Below are 23,359 nucleotides of genomic sequence, written 5' to 3'. Positions count from 1 at the left end.
TGTTTGCCGGTGTTGGATCGAAGGCCGCTTGGCGCATGACGTTATGAGACAGGAGGCAATCAGCCTCCATGCAAGTCGAAAACGTATGATTACTGTAGGTATTATCAGCACAAAGCTGTTGAAAATTATCAGAGCAGAGAGGGAGCGAGCCTGTTCGTGAATGTGAGTGTGCGACAGAGAGAGAGAGAGAGAAAGAGACTGTGAGTATATCTATACATTTACATACTGTATGTATGTAGATGCGTGGAAGGGTTATTGTGTGTGCGTGCGTGTGTATGTGTGTGTGTGTGTGTGTGTGTGTGTGTGAGAGAGAGAGACTGTAATTGCATCAATACATCACTATTTGTAAGAGATTGTGAGTGTGCACAATGTTCTTTTATTTTGTCCATATGTGTGCGTACAAGAGTAGTGTCTGTGAGAGAAACAAGAGAATACGCTTGTGTCTGTGTGTGTGTGTGTGTGTGTGTGTGTGTGTGTGTGTGTGTGTGTGTGTGTGTGTGTGTGTGTGTGTGTGTATGTGTGTGCGCATGTTTATAGCATGCAAGAGCAAACGTTGACAGTTAGATGTGTAATTAACATGATCACGAGCGGCATCTCCTCTCACAAGCGTCGGCACAATGAGCTTAATGAGGCCCAGGGAAAGACACCCTGATGAAATGATGAAATAAAAATCAAGGGCTGTAATGACACGTTTATGGCAAGAGAGAACACTCAATCTTAGCTCCTGTGTGTAAAATCCCTTTAAGAGTCTGGAGGGTGGTTATGAATGATGACGACGGTGATGTGTCTTTTAATATCGGCCAGTGGACTGTTCTAGGGTCCCGCTTCTGGGCAGGTAATTATAAGAATTATAATAAATTGGAACGTCTATTTGTGTGTGTCAAGGCTATTTGCGGCGGCGGGGATTTGGTGTAAAGGGAAAAAAGGAGGGGGCCAGATACAGACCCCTGGGAAAGCCAGGTCAAGGAAGTATATTTATATAGCGGAGTTAAACTGTGAATGTCCTATACTGTAATTAGTACTTCATTTTAAAATACTATTATGTTCATGCATTTATTGTCTCCGCCAGGCCGAGAGAGTATGTTTTGCAACCTGATCGCAGCGAAACTTTGCAAACACACTCCCTGGATGCCAATTCCGAACCTCTGCCCCACATTTTTTACATGGGGCGGTTATAGCGCCACCATGAGGCCGATTTCTGACCTGGCGGAGACCTGTGCTCCGAGGAGCACTTTTTCTAGTTTTGTATGTAATGATTTAATTATTTTTCTTCCTTCTCTCTGACTTTATGAGATGCACTTTGTAAACTTGTTTTAGTGTTCTTGTTATACATCCCACCTTGGGGAGTTTCAGTAGCGTTATTAAAAGCCTTGCTCAAAGGCATCCTTGACTGCACTCGACTTATTACGAGAGAGATGGAGAGTTTTACACATTCACTCTTCCCAACGAGATCTTCCCGGCGGCAATAATACTGAAACAGTGAAATCGTGTTATCAAAATACTGCTTCCTGATAATGTCTTTGCTGGCTGGATGTATTTGGCTTTGGAGATCCATAAAAAAAACACATGGGATCTTTGCTGGTCTCTCTCTGGCTGCAAAGACTAGCGGAGAAAGTATACTGTACCTACAGTGGTTTGAAAGTAACTACCGGTAAGTACATATACTTAAGTGAGGCAACTTTTTCTTTACTACTTTTTTTGATACTTTATACTACTCCACTACATCTCAGATGCAAATAATGTACTTTTTACTCCACTGAAGCTATGTGACAGCTTTAGTTAATAGTTACTTTGCCCATTTAGATTATTCATACTAAACACATACATTAACTGATCAATGATGAAGTATTATTATAGGTTAAGCTACTCAGCAGCACCTAAAGTATTTAAAATAAGCTCTACCTTTAGTGATTAGCACATTAATGCATTACTAATACTCCGCATAATGAGTACTTTTAAGTTAGCAACTGTAAGTATATTTTGATGCCAATACCTTTGTATCAAATATAATTTAGACAGCAGGACAGAAATTGTGTTATTGCTTTCCGAGTACTTCTTCCACCACTGCCTGTCTGGAGGGCAGCGAGAATTATACATAACAGAGACTCACAACATATGTCTGTAAATAAAACATGAGCATAAGCGCTGAACTCTTGAACCCTTTCATATCGTCGCCGTCGGGTGGAAACCTTGTTATGTCCAAAACTGCAGGTTACTTTACAGGAAATGGAGAAAAAAAGGAAAAGAAAAAAATAATGTGCTTTCCAATGGATCCGATTAGTTATTATTTAGTCATAAGCTCTTGTTAATACTTCACATTGGTTAAATATTTATAGAATCAGACAGACTTTCACACTTTCAAAATGTTTCTAAAATAGCTCAAATAGCCAATCTACAAGCTCAAAGTTCGGCTGTTTTTAGATGCTTTTGTGCGACGAAGTAGGGTATTCATTTACTACAACAAAATCACAAGAAAGGTGAAATATGGAGATGCAAGGTTTCTGCCTGACCACGATGATATGCAAAAATAAGGTTTCAACGTCAGTGAACCCGAACCATGTGACTCTACCTGAAGGGCTTGGTAGCAGTGAACCCTAACCATGGGACTCTACCTGGAGGCTTTAGGAGCAGTGAACCCTAACCATGGGACTCTACCTGAAGGGCTTAGGAGCAGTGAACCCTAACCATGGGACTCTACCTGAAGGGCTTAGGAGCAGTGAACCCTAACCATGGGACTCTACCTGAAGGGCTTAGGAGCAGTGAACCCTAACCATGGGACTCTACCTGAAGGGCTTAGGAGCAGTGAACCCTAACCATGGGACTCTACCTGAAGGCTTTAGGAGCAGTGAACCCTAACCATGGGACTCTACCTGAAGGGCTTAGGAGCAGTGAACCCTAACCATGGGACTCTACCTGAAGACTTTAGGAGCAGTGAACCCTAACCATGGGACTCTACCTGAAGGGTTTGGGAGGCAGGATGCTGAAGCGAGTCTTCTCCAGCATCTTGCGGATCTTGTTGCGGCCCCCCGACACGGTGTTGGCCTTCATCTTGCGGGTGCTCTTGTGGTCGGTGGGGAACTCCATGTCGCCCGGCAGGTCCGGGATGGAGAAGCGGTTCCCCTTCTTCTCCTGGATCTTGGGGATGTGTGGGCCGCCGTTCTTCTTCTCGTGCACTATCCTGCTCAGGAGCTCCTTGAACACTGGTCGGGGGGGGGGGGGGGGGGTTAAAGGTGGTGGGTTAGTACACTAATTGGCCAAAAAATACGGTTTTAATATAACATTAATATTTTAAAGCCGAATGGCTGCCGTGTTAAGATGGGTGGACCGCGAACACTTTCAAGATTTTTGAGTGGGCCCTGATCCAGCAAAGGTTGAGAATAACTGGGTTAGTATTCTGGGCATGTCATAATAGGCAAATAGGTGAACATTCAGTGAAATCAAACTCACTGTGCTTTTACATGAGACCCTTATACAAAGTATAAAATTAGGGCTTAAGTGGTTAATCAGACTAATTGATTTAATCAATTATATAAATCTATTCGAATTTGTTCGTGTTCATTAATTGATATATACACCGTATTTATTTTTTATTAATTAAGAAAACGCACTTCTTCATTATTCGATTAATCAAAAAAGTTATCGATAAAATAATCGCCAAGAACGTAATAGTCGCAGCCCTAAATATAATGTAGTATTGTGCATAGTATACCCATCATTTGGGGAAGCAACTTTACCAAAGCAACTTTTACAAAGTAGTACCACACAGGAGAGGGAACCAGATGCCAGACATTTCACTCACCAAATATGTTGGTTTTGACGGTGAGAGAGAGGTGTGTGTTGTTCCGCAGAATGTCCACAGCTTTGGCGTAGGAGATGTTCTCAAAGTTCTGCCCGTTGATCTCCATGATCTGAAAGGGAGAGTCTGGTGCATTACAACTGAACATGAATGGATACAGATTGTACGTTTTGGATAATTTAATACGCACTAGTATCAGATTCTTTGGGACTGACTGATGTTGTGTCGTATTGCATGCCATTACATCATACTGATACTTTGAGGGAATAGATCAATTCAGTTGATAAAGCGATGACAATAAAAAGAAGCCACACCAACTCGTGTAACTCTAACACAGTATCAGAACCACAGAGATCGTGTAGTATGGCCTCCACGTACATCCTTACATAAGATAAGCTGAAACCTTATTTATCCTCGAGGGGAAATTGAGAATGAAAGTAAGAATGAGAAGTGATGCGATTTATGCGACGAATAAATTATCAGATAATACGATGAGTAATATTTCACATCAAACTATTGATTTGTGACGATTTTTGAAGGAGAGACAGTTGTTCAGTTAAACAGAAAATGTCACGAAAATCTTTTTCTGTCCAAAATGAGTTAATAGCATAGCAACATGGGATAGATAGATTAGTAGAGAGCATAGTCTCTGCTTCAGTTCTATAAGCTGTAGTTTCAAAACTACAGTATTCACTCAATCTAATTAACCAATATATAATTATTTTGAAATGATTCCCTGCTTTCATATGAAATGAAAAAACTAAAATGATAAAATGCTACATTCTACATGCTACATGTCACATTTGGTAATGCCCCATTCATACAGGTTGATGCCTTTATTTACAGTGAAAAATCTATCTTGTTTAAAAACACTTGCGCATCACGTTCTGTGTGGATAATCATGCCACAAACAGCAGTTCAAATTAATGTGAATTAACCGCACTAAATATGCAAGGACCTTAAGAGTCAAGCACCAAGAAGGAGGAGGGAAAAAACTAAACAAAACAAAAAACACGGTCCATCTCAGGTCTTCTCCTCTTTTACCTGGTCTCCCCGTTTGAGCCCGGTCTCCGAAGCCTTACTGCCCTCCTCCACCGACTCCACGAAGATGCCGAAACCCCTCTCGCTGCCCCCTAGCAGGCTGAAGTAGAGGGGAGACTCCCTGGATGCCTTCTGCAGCGTGATCTGCCTCCACTTGGCCTTGGCCGCACACGCTATGTTCAGCAGGCGCAGGTGGCCCTTCATTTTCTGACAGAGGGAGGATGAGAGGTGAGTGAGTGAGTGAGTGAGTGAGTGAGTGAGTGAGTGAGTGAATGAATGAATGAATGAATGAATGAATGAATGAATGAATGAATGAATGAATGAAAACCGAATCGGGAGCAGACACCTGTTAACCACATGAACCCTTGCGTCCCTATTCTGGGCATGCCAAAAATGGTGACCATTTTGCAAAAATAGCAGATCTACAATCTTGTAGCTTGAAGAAAGGCCATTTTCAGCAAAGAGATTTGGTGTCGAGGGAAAAATGGAGGGGACCAAGTGCAGACCCCTGGGGGATCCTGGTCAGCCAATTATATATGGTTTAAGTGGTTAATTGCCAACTGTTAAGACTGTCCTGTCAAGCCTCTTAAAAAAGCTGATGAAAATGATTAAGTGTACTGTAATAACATGTATGAGCATTTTCCTAAACGTAGTTTGGGCAACATCGATTCTTTGTTTTGTTACAGTGAAACAAGGAAGTGGATTATGATCCCACCAGATTTGAGTGAAATGTGACTTTATTTCAGAATGAAGCCTACGACCAATGAATTGGTAAGAAACATTCCATTGGCAACTGCTAACTCAGGTGTTAGGCTCTACTGTAGTTATTCAGACCACATCTCATTTTAAACTGCTGCGACTCAACAGTTGAATAATTTATTAAAGCTTTAATGAACAGTTGTTTTTTCCTAGCAAAAACAACTGAGGAGCTACAGTAGGTACACAAACAAACAAACCATTACAGACTAGTGTTTCTTGTTGTGCCATTCTTGACAAGTACATAATTTATTTATGTATCATCTGCATTTACTAACCATTTAAGTGCTATCTCCTTTTATTAATACTTTTATATATACAGAATAGTAGAGAGATAGGAAACTTGAGGGCAGAGAGACGGACAGACATGCAACACAGGTCTCCAGGTGGAATCAAGCCACGTTCAGGGTGATTTATGTGGGGGACGCACTATCCGGACCGGTGCGCCCCAAAGTGCAAACCTTACCGTAGCCTCTAGATGTTTTTCAAACTCCTCCAGAAAGCGAGTCATGGCCAGGTCACCTTCAAAGTCATTGAAGTGGTTGTTTACCCACAGCAACACTATCCTCGTCACCTGTGGGCAGAAAGAAACCTTTACTCACACACACACACCCAACGGCTCTTCCGTCAAAACTTTAAATTTCCTGTTCCTTCAAAGAACACCCTCTATATACGGACACACCGCCTCTGTGATACGTTTGAGAAATAAGGGGGACTTTCATAATGGTTTACGGTGTAATTTTGTAATAATGGTTTTCACTGTACGAACAAACAGCAGCCCCCCTGCTTCTGTTTCATGGTTAATTGGTCAACTGTTTTATTCTGCAGCGTGGGTTCCCTGCAACGGCCCTTCCGCTAGTCTGCTAAGTAATGTGTTGGAAGCAGTGGGGGAGCCAAATAATGAGCAGAAGCTATAAACTATAAAACAGCACCAGTCGTAATCACAACTCGTTTGACGACGGTCTAGAGAACATTTCAGACATGGGTTCCCTTTAACCACATGAATTCTAGCGTCCCTATTCTGGGCTGAACATTCAGCGAAAACAGCAGCTATTTTCACCAAAGATGTTTGGTAGAAGAAAAAGAAAGGGGCCTAATAGTATAGACCCCTGGGGGGACTCCGGTCAATGAAGTATATCGATTTTAAGGGGTCAAGCTGAAAGCATTGGAAACAGCGACTTCTTAACATATTTTTTAAGTTAGTCAATAAAGAAACCAACCACCAGAGCACGCCCACAATGCTCATCATCAAAAAACAATCTCTTTTCACGCCATCTCACTCGTCTATCTCTCTCGCAATTGTTTTCTCTGCGAGGCTGGATCCCCTTCAGCAGGGCAGGAGATTAAACGGCCAGATGACTGCCTCATAAAGACTATTGACAACACAAGGACTAATCTTATGGTAAATCACTTATGGACGATGGGAGTGTCAGGACCCCGGACAAATCGCTACCGGTCCCCGGGACAGCTGAGCTTGCTGAACTCGGTATTGATCGCCAGAGGCACGCGGCGCACACACATGAAATTTCCACAGAGACGCGTAAACACAGATAATGACACATGAGCCAATGAGCGCACAAAGAGAAGCATATAAACCGGCTCACAAATAAAACTTATATAGTGGTGTACATTCCCCATGTGCTCCCAGTACATATAGATGTGTGTGTGTGTGTGTGTGTGTGTGTGTGTGTGTGTGTGTGTGTGTGTTTCTTCCAGCAGGGCTCGCTCACATGTGCACACACTTAACATGCACAGGGACACTTACTGACCTATATGAACTCACATGCACTGCAAACCCTCCTGGTGTGCACACACCAGCAAAGGCCGTGCTCACGCACGTACACAAACACACAAACACAGTGGTGCGCAGAGCGGCGTACCGTGTCTCGGAGGCTGTCGACCTTGAACCACTCCAGCAGCTTCTTGCCAACATCCATGGGGTTGGACAGGAAGGTCCGGTATGTCAACAGGAAGTCCTCGATGTAGGTGGGGTCCACCACCGACGGCTCCTCCACAAGGTGCATGATCAAACGCTCCGGCGTGCCCTGACACACACACACAGGTCTGTATTACTATACATGTGAGGACATCAACATTTTAGGCCCGCCGATTTTATGAATGCCATTTTATTAATTTTTTTATCTGCATTTTTAACCGTAAGCCTAAAGCCGACAAATAGCAGATCTACCAGCTTGTAGATCGCCTATTTTTCGGTGTATGACACCAACTTCTAAATGTCTAATCCTAAATCCAACCTGCTCCAAAAACCTTTAGAACCATAAAACCATTTATCTTGTGCGGACTAGGAAAACGGTCCTCACGATGTCTATTTCTCAAGTTCTACTATACTTGGTCCTCACAAGTATAGTAATACAGGTACACACACACACACATTCACACAACGTAAGGATTCACAGTCATGCACACACACATACAGCCACACACACACAAACTGGAGCTACAGTACATACAGAATCATGGACACATGCACTAACGGGCATGCTCGCACACGCACTTGAATAATTTATGTCACCATTAATCATAAAAGTGACAAGGACATAAACTGCAAAGTGGCAGATATTGAGCGGAGCTGTCAGTCAAAGGTGCCTGTTCACACAATCATAAACAAAGCACACGTACGCCATACTGTGTATATTCTTCCAATATACCGTACTCAGTCAGCTTTTGCTGCTCACATATCAAACATATTGTTATATTATGTCTTTCTCTGGGACACATTTTAAGTCTAAATGCACTGCATACGTTTTGCTGACAATTAGGATGCACAAACATCTGAAAATAGAACACGGGCAGTTGTGTAATGGTCGTTAAGGAAGTTTGTATGGGGCAGGTTCTAAATACACTGAAAGAGAGGTGAGTGGTGACTATACATTGCACTCCCCGCAAATTAAAATGTATTTGGCTGCAGGACCCTTATTTCAAAAGATTTTGTGATAGGGACCCCCATAAGAGATTTGCCAATATTTGACAACCTTTTTCAAAAGTAGCTATTCTACAAGCTCACAATGCGTCACGATGTGACGCATTGTGAGCTTGTGGATCAGCCATTTAAAAAAAAACTTTGAATAGAGCTCAAGTGTTTAAACTGTTCCTAATTTTTTGGGGGACCCCATGGAACCCCCTCAAGGACCCCACTTTAAGATTCAGTGCTCTATATAGCCTGAAGAAGAGGTGACTATACATTGTAAACTGTACCTACATTATACAGACTACCCTTGACATCAGTGCTGGACGTTGAGCGTACGTGCAACAGCTCGCAGCTCACACCAACAAAGGAAATGGGTCGCCTGACAAGGAATAGAAACTAGAAGGGATCAGGTTCTTTGTTTCTTTCTGACGCAGAGAGAGAACGAAAGGGGACCAAACAGAAGTGGAAACGCTACTGTATCACTCGTGAATTGACTCATCATCTCTCCATGCAATGCTTTTTTTGGAGGAGCAAACACGAGGAGCATACAGCTAGGGTTGGAATCGTTGAGGGGCCATTATCCGATCGATATCTGGCCGCCTCTGGAGGCTTGGAGGTGGATCAAAGGGCTTCGGAGCGTATATAAAACGGTGTAGTAGTGTACAAGCAGAGGCAGAGACAAACACTAATGGTGCTAACATTGCCAAGCTTATAATGATCAATACGGAAGACGGTGCAAAGGCATCGATGTTCCGTGAGCGACCGTCGAGGGCACGTTGACTTTACCATAAGGGTAAATGTTAAACCGATCTGAGGGCATTCCAAAGTGTTTTTAGTATGTAGGAATGTTAAAATGACAGGTCAATTGTAAAGTGTTAATTCAAGCCAATCTATTGAGCTAAATCAGATTACTTTCACCTTGAACCTTCAGCTGGTTCCCAAGTGTCCACACAGTGGGCAAGAGAATGTCTGTGTGACTGATTTGTATGTACTGTCTATAAAACAACTCTGTCTTGTTATTAACCATTTCCAACCTGGTGTCCTTATTTTGAGCATGCTGCGGATCATAAACTTTACTTAAAAATAATCCTAAAACCTCTACAGAGAGTGCAGATTGTATCTTCCTTTTTACTTATTTTGAGCATGTCATTATAGATAGAAATGTACAAAGATTCAAAAAAAAAAAATCTTTTTCCAAAAATCTTCAAGCTCACAATGCGACATGTTGTGAGCTTCTAGATCAGCTATTTTCTCTATTCAACATACGATGACGTGGTTAATCCTTGGATTCAATTTGCGTACATAAAATATTAATAAATTAACAATCTAACCCATTACTGAGGATTGTACTGCGTGGGAAGGTCAAATCTCTAAGTAACCAGTTCCATGCAGCTGTCAACACACAGCATGCCCATCACTCTTCCTCACCTTGATGACGATGTGTCCCTTGCGTGTGCCGCTGCGGTCCAGCTCCCGGTGCTCCTTCACCATGACGATCTCGCCCTCCTCCTCCACCTTGTGCGTGTTCTTCTCCACGTGGTTGAGGATCCTCCAGTAGTCCTCCTGGGCGATGCACACGAACTGGTCCAGGATGACATGAGGACAGCGCGTGAACTTGTGGTACAACAGAAGGCTGCTCCGCACTACGGCGGGGTACTCGCTCAGGAACACGGACGAGCGGGGTAGAGGCATTGGTGGGTGGTGAGGGGGTTCCGGTAGTAGGGACTAACAAATCTAAGTGCCAAGCACCCGGCTCGCCTGTGAATAATCCCCCGTCTCATGGACCCAGACGCAGTTTGGGTGGCCGACGCACGAACATCTTACTACAATTGAGAGAGCTATGCTTATTCGTCACATGCTACAAATGCAAGTAAGAGCCGCGATGACCTTCTCCTCCTACTTTGCAGAGCAGTTCCTTGTTATGCTTTCCTCAAACAAGTCAACAACTTCTTTATTTGCTTCTTAGGCAATAAGGCTATCTTCCTGTATGATGCAGATAGGAAATGAAGCGTGTAATGGGGGAACTGGTCAGGTCAGTGACTGAGGACGTTGAGACTGAGGGTTGTAACCACCAGTAGAAGCTAAACTAAGCTTTAACTTTAACATCACCTCCCAGCTCTATGTTAGGACCGGCTTCCTCTTAGCTTGTGACTCAGAACCTGACAGAGACCAGGTAATATCTAACACCATCTCAGAAAACAATACAGGTCTGTGGACACTTACATTTTTGGAAGAATGTAAAAACTGAAACAGCAGTGCAAATACATAGATATCACCAGTGAATATGTGGTCATTGTTGATACTATAGTGCTTAGCAATTGCAAACAAACTATTAGAAGTAACCCAACGTTGAAAACACCAATGCTACCAGAAACAATTTAATTGGCCAGTGAACTTTGTGTGGAAATCTGAAATCTGTTTCTCAACATTTTTCAAATATGTGAAAAACATAAAAAACATTTCCTAGACAAACAAGCACGACAAGACTAACATATGGCCCCCCACTCCCATGGGACTCAAATACAAACCAACTTTTATGTTTTCAACAACATAAAAAAAAATGTTACATAATTTTGTTTTGCATCATGTATCCTTGAAACTTGAAATTGTTCCATAAAGACAATACGCAGAAAAGTAACCATAGTAACCACTGTTGTCACTGCAAATATTGCGGGCCTGACAGTTTTGAGAAATCTTTTGTTTGGCTGCTGTTAGGCCAACAAGCTGTTGTTCAATGATGAATCGTCATTCAGTAATAAAACAAAAGGACAACATGGCACAGTACATTATCACTGACAGACATGACGAGATGCAATTCTAAAAAAAAAATACTTCTGGCCTGTGTTTCTCACCTGACAATCGTCTCCCTTGGTGCGGACCTCTCCGCTCATGAACTGTTTGTCCAATGTGGGCGAGATCCCGAAGCTGTTGCCCATGCACAGAGTCTCCACGCGGCCGTCTGCATGGCCAATCTCTACCGCGCCGTTCAGGATCACGTACCACAGATCCAGCTGGAGAGAGGAGGAATCAGCAAGCACCATAGTTACTATACCATCATGGCGGCTACTGCAAAGGCCTTTCGTTTTTCGCGAAAAGAAGATTTAAGTATGGAACATGACATTGTACAACGCTTACGATGCTTATTCTCAGGGTTGGCTTTGCTGTAGGGATGGGGGTGGGATCCATGCCTCGGCTTTTGATATCCCCCATTCTGGTCATTAATTTTCTATTTATTTATACGTTTATTTGGGAGGGACACCACACATACAATGCATTGTAAATACACCGGATTTAGCAAGAATGCTAATTTCCATCCGTAGTCCATTTTGACTGCCGGTGGGGATATGTTCTATCGCTGCTTCTGTTTAGAATTATGCATTTCCATTTGGGAAATGTGGACTGTGTTGATTGATATTTGTGTTTGATAATATCACAATTTAACATTTAATTGAAAAGAAAGTAGTTTTGGGACAAATAATTAATCATTTATTTTCATTATGAAGTTGTTAACACATTGGGTGCCAGAGGTTTATTAAAATATTATACTTTGAGTGCCAGGACTTTTTAAACATTTTGAACCTTTTTCAAATAGTCACAAAATATTTTCAGTGATCACCGTCCTCACGGTGATCCCCTCATTACACACATACAGGTCTCGTACAATCGGGGGGGAAAAAATTTAAAACATTCGGAAATCCATTCCATAGTTGCAGCCAGTTGAAAATAGTTAAATTAACATTGTAAAAAAAAAAAGTGCACAGGAGCCGAGATACAGGTTTTTGAAGTCATAAGTTAACCAGGAGGTGGATTGGAGTCTAAATCTTGTAGGAGTGATATTTCCTGTTGCTGTTTTTTTCAAAAACCGTATATATACGGTTTTGGCACTCAACGTTAGTATGCGCAAAACCGTATATATACGGTTTTGGCACCCAATGTGTTAAGAGGTGTCGGGCTAAGCTAACTGGTTAAGAAAATGCTCTTTGTCTTTCTTTTTCTTTTTTTACTTTTTCATAAATCGAACACTGATCATTCTAACGTGCAAAAATAACAGCACTTGAGGTTAGAAAAAAAATACCCATTAATAAAGTTAGGAGAACCTAGCAGGCAAAGAAGAAAACAACCAATGATTGATTATACATATTAACTCTTTGACTGCCAGAGTATTTTCATAAAGTACTCCCCCATTGCCAGCAATTTTTGTGTTTTTTTTATTTTTATATTTTGAAAATTTTCATGAAAATAATTGAACAGACTGTTTTTTAAAGACGCCGCACAAATCCGCCACCAGAGAGCAGCACATGATAGCTTGATCAGCTCCTGGTGTCACTGTTTACCTTCTTGAGCGATTAGACAGGGGAAACCATGAAAACGGATGTGACGTCCTCCCAGATTGTTTTGATCGTCAGAATTACGTTGTGATACACGACGGCGATGACTGATCGTCACCCAGACCATAGATTATAGAAGAGAAGCTGTCCGTTTGTCCGTCATACCGTGTGAAAAACCGTTTGTTTACCTATTTTGGACGAAATGACCGGGGGAAAATAATCAAAAACCGGAAACGGAACCCAGGACATGAAACCGGATGCAGATATGGGTGAAGTAAGTGGAACTCGAGAATAACATTGAATTTTAAGCAGCATAGCGCGATCAGAGATTAAACAATGAACGCAAATCCAACGCGTCTAACGCGTCAATGGCGTGGGTGGATTAAGTAGTTATTGACGCGTTTTCGAGTCAATGGCGTTTATAGAGTTAAACAAAACAGAATTTAGGGACATTTAGTTTTGCATAGAATTAAGGCAATTCATCATGAGAACCCGGGAACACAGAATAATTCATCTTACTCTCCATTAATCTAAGGAGTTTCAAGAGATGGTCAAACAGTAAAAGTTCATTAAGTTTGGGTCTGCTCTTAGAAATGAAGGAAGTGGCTTCAACCCTCATGGAATGAGTCATCAAACAGGATGGACATTTTATGAATTGAAAAGTGGAAGTCTCTCTGACAAGAAGCTAGTGGACAGACCGTAAGTTTCACTACCCGTAGTAATCACTACGGGTAGGGCTGTCACGATTACACATTTAAGTTGACGATTAATTGTCACAAATAATAATTGCGATTAATGTAATTGTTTTTGGCATTGAACATTGGAACAATAAAATAAAGTTTAAAAAATGTTTTTGCTTCATAATCACAGGGCAGATATGACAAACAACTTAAATATAAAAATAAATTACAAATATACACGGTGTATAGACTGTAATCTCCTCAATTTCATTTCTCATTTCTGGCTGGATATCGAAGGTCTATTTTTGCATTACAGCTCCCAAGAGCTTTAATGGTTTATGTGCTGTAGTGGAAACGTGACATGAAACTATTTTGCGCTTTAGAGATAAGGATCTTAAAAAAATGTTTACACTTGTAGAAACACTGTAAAGTTTCTTGTGACCCTCTGGATACTGCTGCAGTGGAACAGGCCCCATAAACTAAATAGGAGTTGTGAAGTAGTAAGTGAATAAAACAGGTATAGAGCATTAACCCCCCCCCCCCCCCCCCACAAACACCAAATATATATATATATATATATTTACGACTGACAGCAGGCGTTTTGTGAGCGTAATGTGCACTGTGAGGAATGAGCATGCTGGTATAGAGAGAAGTAAAATACAACTCCAGCAGCAGTGCCGTAACACAACATATAATCATTCTTGCAGAGTGGGTATGAGCACAGGGGAGAATGAATAAGGGTCGAGTGCCTCTATAATTCAAACTGCTTTCTCTCTCCTCACCCCTCCACTTTCATTCTCTCATCTGCTTTTCTCCCTTAGTCTCTCTTTCTTTCTCTCTCTCTCTGTCACTTGTCGTTCTCACACTCCATCACACTGATCACAGTCACCCTCGCTCTCCCCTCAGCCAGCGTCTATGCAGTTATCATTCGCTCCCTCTCCTGCTTCCTTTGTCTCCATCTCTCTCAGTCCATTGTAGTGTTTTCTTCTCCTGTCTTACTCCAATCAATCCCCTCCCCCTTGTTCTATATCAGTCTCTCTCTCTCTCCCAGTGGAATAGGACTGTCAGTGTGCAAGGCTGAGCCTGCCTCTCTCTCTCTCTCTCTCTCTCTCTCTCTCTCTCTCTCTCTCTCTCTCTCTCTCTCTCTCTCTCTCTCTCTCTCTCTCTCTCTCTCTCTCTCTCTCTCTCTCTCTCTCTCTCTCTCTCTCTCTCTCTCTCTCTCTCTCTCTCTCTCTCTCTCTCTCTCTCTCTCTCTCTCTCTCTCTCTCTCTCTCTCTCTCTCTCGTCCAAGGCGTGCCCCCTCCCCTCTCTCTCCCTGACCTTCAACATGAGCCCTTAGAGAGCCAAGCGTCTTGGAGGAGAGCTGTCCATCAACTGACTGGACCCACACACACACGTACACAGATGCATGCACGTACAAACACACCTATTTGCAGAATATAGCTTTCTATTTCTGCATGTGCGTGTATGAGTCTGTATAATATAGAGCATGACTTCATCCTATCGTCTGGGTAGTTCTGAGGCGGGCGGGGGGGGGGGGGGGGGGGGGAGGGGTTATCAAATTGTCTACCGCTTGCTGCCTTCCACGTCCATACAGCCTTTCCTCAAGTACGTAACTTCATTCATTAGTTGTGTGTGTGTGTAGTGGCTCAGATGAGTTTGCACAGGCAGCCTTCTGTTGGACAATTAGTGAAAAAGCGCTCGTGCTGTAAGTATGTGGAGCACGTGCACTCCACTTAAACCCTCTAGTCTTAGTGAAACTGACGCGAGTTACAACTGTACTCAGCCCGCTTCTTTCTGTCAACACCAAATCTCGTCACCAAAAATAGCCGATCTAAAAGCTCAAATCGTTTCGTAACCGCGACGCGCTTTGAGCTTGTAGATCTGCTATTTTTTGGCAGATGTTCCCCCCAGAACAGGCGTGCTGGGGTTCAAGTGGTTAAGCCCTATGATGGTGTCTCGCAACAAATCTACGAGCTCGGTATTTTTTTTAACGGCATAAGACACCGTCGTACGTCGGAGAATAAGCATACTGTAAGCGTAAGGCCCCCTGTGTGTACTGTATGTCTGCATGATGGGTGTGCACGTGCATGTGAATATATATACACGGTATGAACGTGAAATATGTATATATAATAAAGTATATGCAGTGTGGTGAATGTCCTACCTCCTGTTTGTGGTGCAGCATGACGGTGTGGGCCTGCTCCACCACCTCGAACACCATGACGCTGCACAGCTCCCTCCGCACGGACATGGTCATGTTGGCGAAGGCAGGGAGCTGGTGCATGAACTCCAACAGTTGTTCTGTTAGGTAGACACAGAGAAAGAGAAAGAGAGAGAGGCAGACAGACAGAGAGAGAGAGAGAGAGAGTCAGAGAGAGACACACAGAAAGACAGAGGATATAGTTACAGAGAGCAAGAGAGACAGACACAGAGAGAGAGTCAGAGAGACACCACAGAGAAAGACAGAGGATATAGTCACAGAGAGCAAGAGAGACAGACACAGAGAGACAGAGAGAGACAGAGAGAGAGAGAGAGAGAGAGAGAGGGGAAAGGGTCGATGAAAATGACAGATGAAAAGGCCAAAATATTGACGTAACAGTTAGATGTGCCTAATGGAATCAGAAAGATCATATTTCAAAGTATGTTTTTTTTTCCTCCGCCTACTAGGACCCAAAATAAAAGTGTCTGTATTTTCAAGCTATCTAACACCATAAAATCATATAAAAGTGTTAATCAACCTCTACTGCGACCACTTTAGCGGTCCAAGCAAAGCAAGCTGGTACACAGACACACACTCAGAGTAAAACGGACACTATGGATTTTGCAGTGCTGGTATCTGGTCATATACCTAAGCTGAGCTACAGTAAGAAGCTCTCCATCTCACCCTGTTCACCTTCCTCTCTCATTATCTCTCTCCATCGCCTCTCCATCCTTCCTCTCTGCGGTGGCCAAGAACAGTGTGACCTCGCTCCCGTCTACAGGGTGTGAACCTGAACCCCCCCCGGTTACCGTCTCCGACGTTTTACGCCTTCTTCTCAGGGTACAAAATAAACCTTTAGCTCAGCAACCAAATGTGTGGTAGATGAAAAATCCTACTTGGTCGCCAAACTGTTTATAAAATCCCCCTTAACTCTATAACTGCCAAAGACGTTTATAAACGTCTTTGAGATATTAGCTGTTGCCTGCCAAAGACGTTTAAAAACGTCCTGAAAAATAAATAAATAAATATTCAAAAAAAAAATAATTCAAAAAAGATTCTCTAATTATTTAGTATTGACACCTTTTCGATATTCCAAACGAATAAGGAGATAACAATTTCCAAAGATTTGCTGCTCCATCCACTCAATGTTAAAATTGAAACGGACAAACAATTCACAATGTTTTTTGGTTTGAAACCACTGGTTTTGAGCTATTTTCAAACATCAAACAACACATGACAACAAGGTCAAATTGACCTCGTTGACATTTGTGAAACCACACCTGAATCTCATCTGTGATTAGAAATTTTCTGGGGATCACTCATACTTGAGAAAAATATTTTGTGGCTATGCGAAAAGGTACCAAAATCGGTCAAAACCCTGGCAGAGGCTACAGACTGTTCTGAAAAAACTCTGGCAGGGTAAGAGTTAAAATAAAAAGTATACACATAACACAAGCCATTTTGGTCGCATATCATACCTTAGATACATTTAGTGTGCATAAAAAGGCATTATGGTGTAAAACATTTTAAAGACATTTTTTCTTTGGGTCCGTGTAAAAAGACGTCAGGAAGTGAAGAGTCAAGCTCCTTACACACCGGGGGCGATTTTTTCATGCGAATAATACGTTAAAACCTTATAAAGTCAATGCAAGCTTCCATGGAGCGAAAAAGCGAAGCGAAAAAGCGTCTTTTATTCGGAACAAGTCCGAATTTTGCGTATATTCGCATAATCGCCGGTGTGTAATGACCTTTACAATGGAGATTTTCTGATATGTGTTATCAACTGTTTACAAGTTTATGTACGCGTAAGAGACAACGCATGCCTGCACAGTGACAAGTGACAGATTATGGAACAATCAAACACTAAGACATTACCAATATAGTACGGTAGGCATCTAGTTGGCATCTTCCTTCCCTTCCGTGCTGTATGAGCCACCAAAGCTGCTATTTTGTTACACATTTTACTCACGTTGAGCGATCAATGCTGATATTTTATTACAACAAAAATCACCCGTCCTATGAGCCACAAAGGCTGATATTTTGTTGCAAAAGAAAAGTCACCCACCAAAGTGTTGTGGGTCTTCCGAAACGTACTCGGCATATGGGAAATCGACCCGCATTTGGCGCTTGGCTGGTGTTAATTTTAATGCTTCTCCGACCTCTCTTTGATTTCTCTCTCTTTCACATACCGGAATCATAGTGATCGGTAGCATTCAAAAATGATTCAATGAATAAATAATGTTTGTTTGTTTGACCCTGATTGCTTTGTGCTGATGTGATCCCAGTACGTTCCGCTTCACCCGTCCTCTCCTCTCCGTTGGATGCGGCTCTAACAAGCTATCGGTATAGAAGGCCAACCTCCCTGCGGGCGCTCAGCAGGACAGCCCTTCTCTGCCTCCCTCGGCCCTCTGACGGGGCCACCTTCTCCACTGAGACCCCACCACGTCTCATTAATGAGAACACTCCCTTTGATTGCCCGCACGAAAATAAACTGGAAGGGAAATCGAGTTTAAAGAGCACAGCGGGGGAGTGAACAGGTGCGTGTGTGTATGTGTGTGTGTGTGTGTGTGTGTGTGTGTGTGTGTGTGTGTGTGTGTCAATACGGCAGGATGAGAGGAGTGACGTAAGATGGAAATAGGGAGTGAAGCTGCTATACGCTGGTCACTGGTAAAGAAGCATTTTCAGTGAAAGAATTTAAAATTGCATACACAAATCTTTTAAAGAAATGTATTATAAGATACCTATGAAAATACATTTGAAATCTAAATGGATTTTGTGCACCAGGTGACTTGAAAGTGAACACCATGCAGAGAAAGACACAAATAGATAAGACACATACACACTGATAGAGACTATATGAAGAGAGAAAAGGGAAAGGAAAAATAGAGCCAGAGAGTGAGGGAGGGAGGGAGAGAGAGAGAAAGAGAGAGAGACCAAGGGAGCAGCATACCTATGTCGTCGTCATTGCGGTCAGCCGGGTCTTTCTCCAGACACTCTCGGACAAGGTCTCGGCCCAGTAGTGTGTCCGAGGCTCTCTCCAGGTCCTCATCTTCCTCTTCTTCTTCCTCGCTGTCCACCGGGGCCTCCGGCAGCCCCGACAGGTCAACGTCTCCCAGGTCGCTCTCCGTCGCCTTGGGGGAAGGGGGTGGGGGTACAGACATTGGTTAAGAGGGCGAGGAAGCCATTCATGGGTTTGTTCAATGTCATCTCTCTCCACGGTGGGGAAAGAAGACTCCCAGACACACACACACACACAGTGTGCACTGAAATGAAAAATAAGTAGAAAACAGGCCTCCGAGCAAGCATAGAAGACAGAAAATGTTTCACTTCCAGGAATGGTGCCAAAAAACTAAAAAACACACATTGTGAGTTACACAATGTGTGTCGTTTCTGAGGCTTTAGGGATACACAACAAGGCACAGTATGTCGCTGGCTGGCAATGGTACAGAATGACAAGGACGAGATCTGCGGAACATTCAGTAAGACAGATCACTACGTTGGATTCCAGTAGCATGTAAGCAAGAGCATCAAATATTCTACACTATCTTGAGCCTCATAATTTACACTCCGTAGTACAATGGTATCGCTTGCCAAAAAGAACTATAAATCAAGCTTTACAGTTGAAATAAATCATCCTCAAGTTGGGGAAGGGAATAAGAAAGCACAATCTCATTTCAAAAGTGATAAATAAATAAACCAATAAATAATACATAAAAACTCTGCCAACTCCTGCAGCAACATTGGATACAACTATCTAATTTCTCATCTTGTTTGAGTTGTTTTTCCAGTATCAATATCATCGAAACAAAGCGGTACAATAACCTCAGAGCAGACACCTGTGTAGCTTTGAGCTAGAAATCCCAAGCCAATTCTCCACAACAATACAAACAACAAATATTTGTATAAAAATCACAGGCAAATATTTGACCACTTTTAACCTGTCTTCCCAAATTTGATCACGTCATTGTCCTATCCACTATTGAATCAACAAAACTGGCAGTCTGTCATGTATTTTTCTCCTCAGTGGGTTGTCCACTCTATCTGAACTTGCATTGACCATTGGAATTGAAAAACTAATTAAGAGATACCTTGCAAGTAACTTGTCAAGTATATAACTGTTATTTGTTTAATTTGACTGGATTGTTGGATTAGATTTTAAAATGTTAATTTGTCTTTTTGTATTCATTTTTATTTGTATTGTTTATTTTTATTTTTTATTTTTACTATTATTTGTATTTTTAGTTGTACATTTGTATTGTATTTGCTTTGTTCAGGACCCCAGGAAGACTAGAGGCTCAGTCATGTGACTCTAATGGGGATCCTTTAATAAACATAAACATAAACAGAATTATGCAGGAAGTGAGGAAGCCGATTCTTCTCTTTTCCAAAATTGAAGCTGTTTATTAGTATTTAGGCTATAGGATCTGTAGTCACGGTCCCATAGCCTGGTCGGACAGCAGGTGGAAATGTGGGTATGGACTAGTAGGGGAAATTGTCAAAACATTTGAAAATAGTGAGCTTGTAAATGGCCTATATTTGCGACATAGATATAGGGCATTAAATCTTTCTGTGATAATTCATATGCATCATATTTCCCTCCGTTTTGCAGACAGATGGTGGCCGTGGTGCCAATGGGCCTCAGAAGCTTCCACATCAGCCTGGGGAACTGAACCATCAACCCAGGAGGAGAGAGGAGCATCTCTCCCCGTGGTAGGAACAGAATTGTGGGCCATTTGCCGGCTCTTCTATGGGGAACCTAAAGCGGGCCAGAGACCAATTGACCTCCCCTCGTCCAGCACCATGGAGAATTTGACCATGTTTTATTCATCTCAGTTTGTTTTTTCAAAGAGAGCGTGTGGGGGTAGAGAAAGACCCCATCCCGGCTTATTGTATTTGCAGAGGAAGCAAGAAAAGACGGGTTGAGGGCAAAACCTCCTGAAAGATATACATTTATTTTAACTCATTTCCTGCCAATTGCGCATAAATGCATTCTATTAAATGGCGCACTTGTCCGCAAAATCGCATAAATGCGTTCTATTAAAATTAGGCACGCAATTAGACGGGTTGAGGGCAAAACCTCCTGAAAGATATACATTTATTTTAACTCATTTCCTGCCAATCGCGCATAAATGCATTCTATTAAATGGCGCACTTGTCCGCAAAATCGCATAAATGCGTTCTATTAAAATTAGGCACGCTGTTTTAGGCACCGTAACACAGCTCTGGGATGATCCATCGTCAATGAGAGAAGAAGGATGTGGATGTGAGATCATTCCAAAAAACGTCACTTCCGCCCACCCTGACTATGGGATTTTCAGAAAACCAGCTGTAACTCAGTTGCTGTTTTTTGCATTGAAAACTCAGGGTTACGGATGTAACCCCGGTTTCTTTAGAATTCGGAGTAACATACTCACTATGGGATATCAGCGCCCCCTGGCGTTGATGCAGAGCTACATACCATAAACTCCCGGGCCATTCATTGGCTGAGAAGGGTATGTCACGTGTCCGGTAGACCGGAAGAGGTATAAAACCTCTTGCGTGACGTGGCTCATCCTCTTTAACACGCTTCCTGCATGCAGATGCACACAAACAGGGGTGTTAGGTGAGTATGTTACTCCGAACTCTAAAGAAACCGGGGTTACATCCGTAACCCTGAGTTTCTTGTCTAATTCTCCGTAACATACTCACTATGGGATACATAAACCCCCCTGGGGCTTATAGCCATACCGAATCTCAGGTCTGCACGCCCCCTAGCCATAAGGCCCCGTCCCCCTGGACGTGACCTTCGGCCTCACGGGCGCCCCAGCCCTCCGGGCCGGGGTGCGGTATATAATTGAAAGAAAAGGACCCTGACAGACCAAGTCTGCCTATTCATCTAATGAACAGACACAAGTCTGACCCATAAGTGAAAACAAGGAAACAGGGCCTCCTCCCCTGGAAACCTACCAACGGTGGTTCCGAGGGGACTCAATAGAAGGAAGGTAGAGAAGGGAAAAAAGGCGGATGACACAAAGACCTGCCTAACCTCCCCTACCCTAAGTAGAGACAGCCGCTATGTCCAGTACAGCGTGCGCCACTGACGCCGCTGCCACATCCAGGCTGTAGAAAGCCGCAAAAGTCGATGGAGACGACCAGTTTGCGGCCGCGCACACCTCCTGGACCGACATTTCCCTGGAGAGGGCCCAGGAAGTAGCCACGCCTCTAGTAGAGTGAGCCTTCAGTCCTTCTGGAACTGGAGCGCCACTACTGACGTAGGCCAGCCTAATGGCATCCACACTCCATCTAGAAAGCGTCGCCTTAGTCACTGCCTTCCTCCGACCATCTGGGCCGAAGGAGACAAAAAGTTGCGACGACGACCGGCCGACCGCCGTCCTCTGGCAGTAGAGCTTCAACGCCCTCACTGGGCAGAGACAGTGCAGCCGCCTATCCTCTGCCGAAGCGAAAGGAGGCGGATGAAAAACTATCAGCTCAACCGGTGTCTGGGTCACCATTCCGTTCTTGGGAACAAACGCCATGTTGGGCTTAACCAAACCCTGCTGTCGTCTCCCAAGAACCTCATGCACTCCGAACTTACTGAGAGCGCATGTATGTCGCTGACCCGTGTAGCTGTAGTGAAAACAACCACAAGAACCGTTTCGAGACTAACGATCTCCAGATCCATAGAGTGAAAAGGCTCGAACGGTGGGAGGCAAAGCGCCCCCAGCACCACCGCCAGGTCCCAGGCCGGGAACAGAGGCCTAGAGACCGGCCTGGCCCGCCTGGCACCGTTCATAAAACTACGCACCAGCGGATGTCGGCCAACCGTCATGTCATCGAAACCCACGTGACAAGCGGAAATGGCCGCCTGGTACACCTTAACCGTCGAGAAAACCAGACCTTGGTTCAATTTGTCCTGCAAGAACATGAGGATGCTGCGTACCGAGGCCCGGAAGGCCTCAACCGGCGGTGACTGACCCAGACACCATGACACGAACAGGTTCCACCTGTCGTCGTACGCAGACCTCGTGGAAAGGGCCCTCGCCCCCTGGATGGTAGCTACCACCTCAGGGGGCAGGCCATAAGAAGTCAAGGTCTCCCCCTCACGGGCCAAGCCCACCGGTCTAGGTCCTGAGGTTGCTTGTGGAAAATTCCGACCCCTGCCTGCCGTAGCAGATCTCTGATCGGGGGGAGGGCCCAGGGCTCGTTGTAGAGGAGAGGATTATTCCTAACCTCCATGCGCCCCACGCCAGTGCCACTAGTGGCACTGACAGTCCGTGGAGTCTGACAAGTTGAGAGGACCAACTCCAGTGACGGGAATGCATAAAGCAGTTCAGTCGGCCAACCTGGCCCAGATCTGGCTTGTTATCTCCGGAGGAGAGGCCAATCTGCGTACCAAAAAATGCCCCTGGACAACAGAGTCGCTCCACTGTTCAGGAGGCCCGGTACCTGTGAGGCTCTGGTTGACGTAAGGCGCGCGTCGCACCACAGCGTCAGATCGCCAGCTAGCCTGTCCAACACTGGAGAGGCCAGGCCTCCCTGCTTTTGGCATAGCACACGGTCCTGGTGTTGTCGGTTCCGATCAGGACATGACAACCTCAGGTGGACGGGGCTCCAAGAGCCCACATCCACCTCCGGGGAAAAAAGGTC

General features: G+C 43.7%; 1 protein-coding gene across 3 annotated transcripts in view; it reads right to left on the bottom strand.

Annotated features, from left to right (window-relative positions):
* Positions 1-23,359, bottom strand: part of rapgef6 (Rap guanine nucleotide exchange factor (GEF) 6) — a 233,921-nt gene that overhangs the window by 55,194 nt on the left and 155,368 nt on the right. For all 3 annotated transcript variants that reach the window (XM_080435375.1, XM_080435376.1, XM_080435377.1), the window contains 9 exons: positions 18,684-18,864; positions 15,698-15,834; positions 11,375-11,533; positions 9,951-10,103; positions 7,474-7,638; positions 6,060-6,167; positions 4,841-5,044; positions 3,800-3,908; positions 2,957-3,200 (listed from right to left, as the gene is read on the bottom strand). In XM_080435375.1, the coding sequence (XP_080291501.1) occupies positions 2,957-3,200; positions 3,800-3,908; positions 4,841-5,044; positions 6,060-6,167; positions 7,474-7,638; positions 9,951-10,103; positions 11,375-11,533; positions 15,698-15,834; positions 18,684-18,864 (1,460 nt within the window). The remainder of the gene's footprint in view (positions 1-2,956; positions 3,201-3,799; positions 3,909-4,840; positions 5,045-6,059; positions 6,168-7,473; positions 7,639-9,950; positions 10,104-11,374; positions 11,534-15,697; positions 15,835-18,683; positions 18,865-23,359) is intronic.

Source organism: Gymnoscopelus braueri, assembly GCF_963280865.1.
Source record: "Gymnoscopelus braueri genome assembly, chromosome: 8".
Taxonomy (NCBI): domain Eukaryota; kingdom Metazoa; phylum Chordata; class Actinopteri; order Myctophiformes; family Myctophidae; genus Gymnoscopelus; species Gymnoscopelus braueri.
This window is presented reverse-complemented; position numbering and strand designations above follow the sequence as displayed.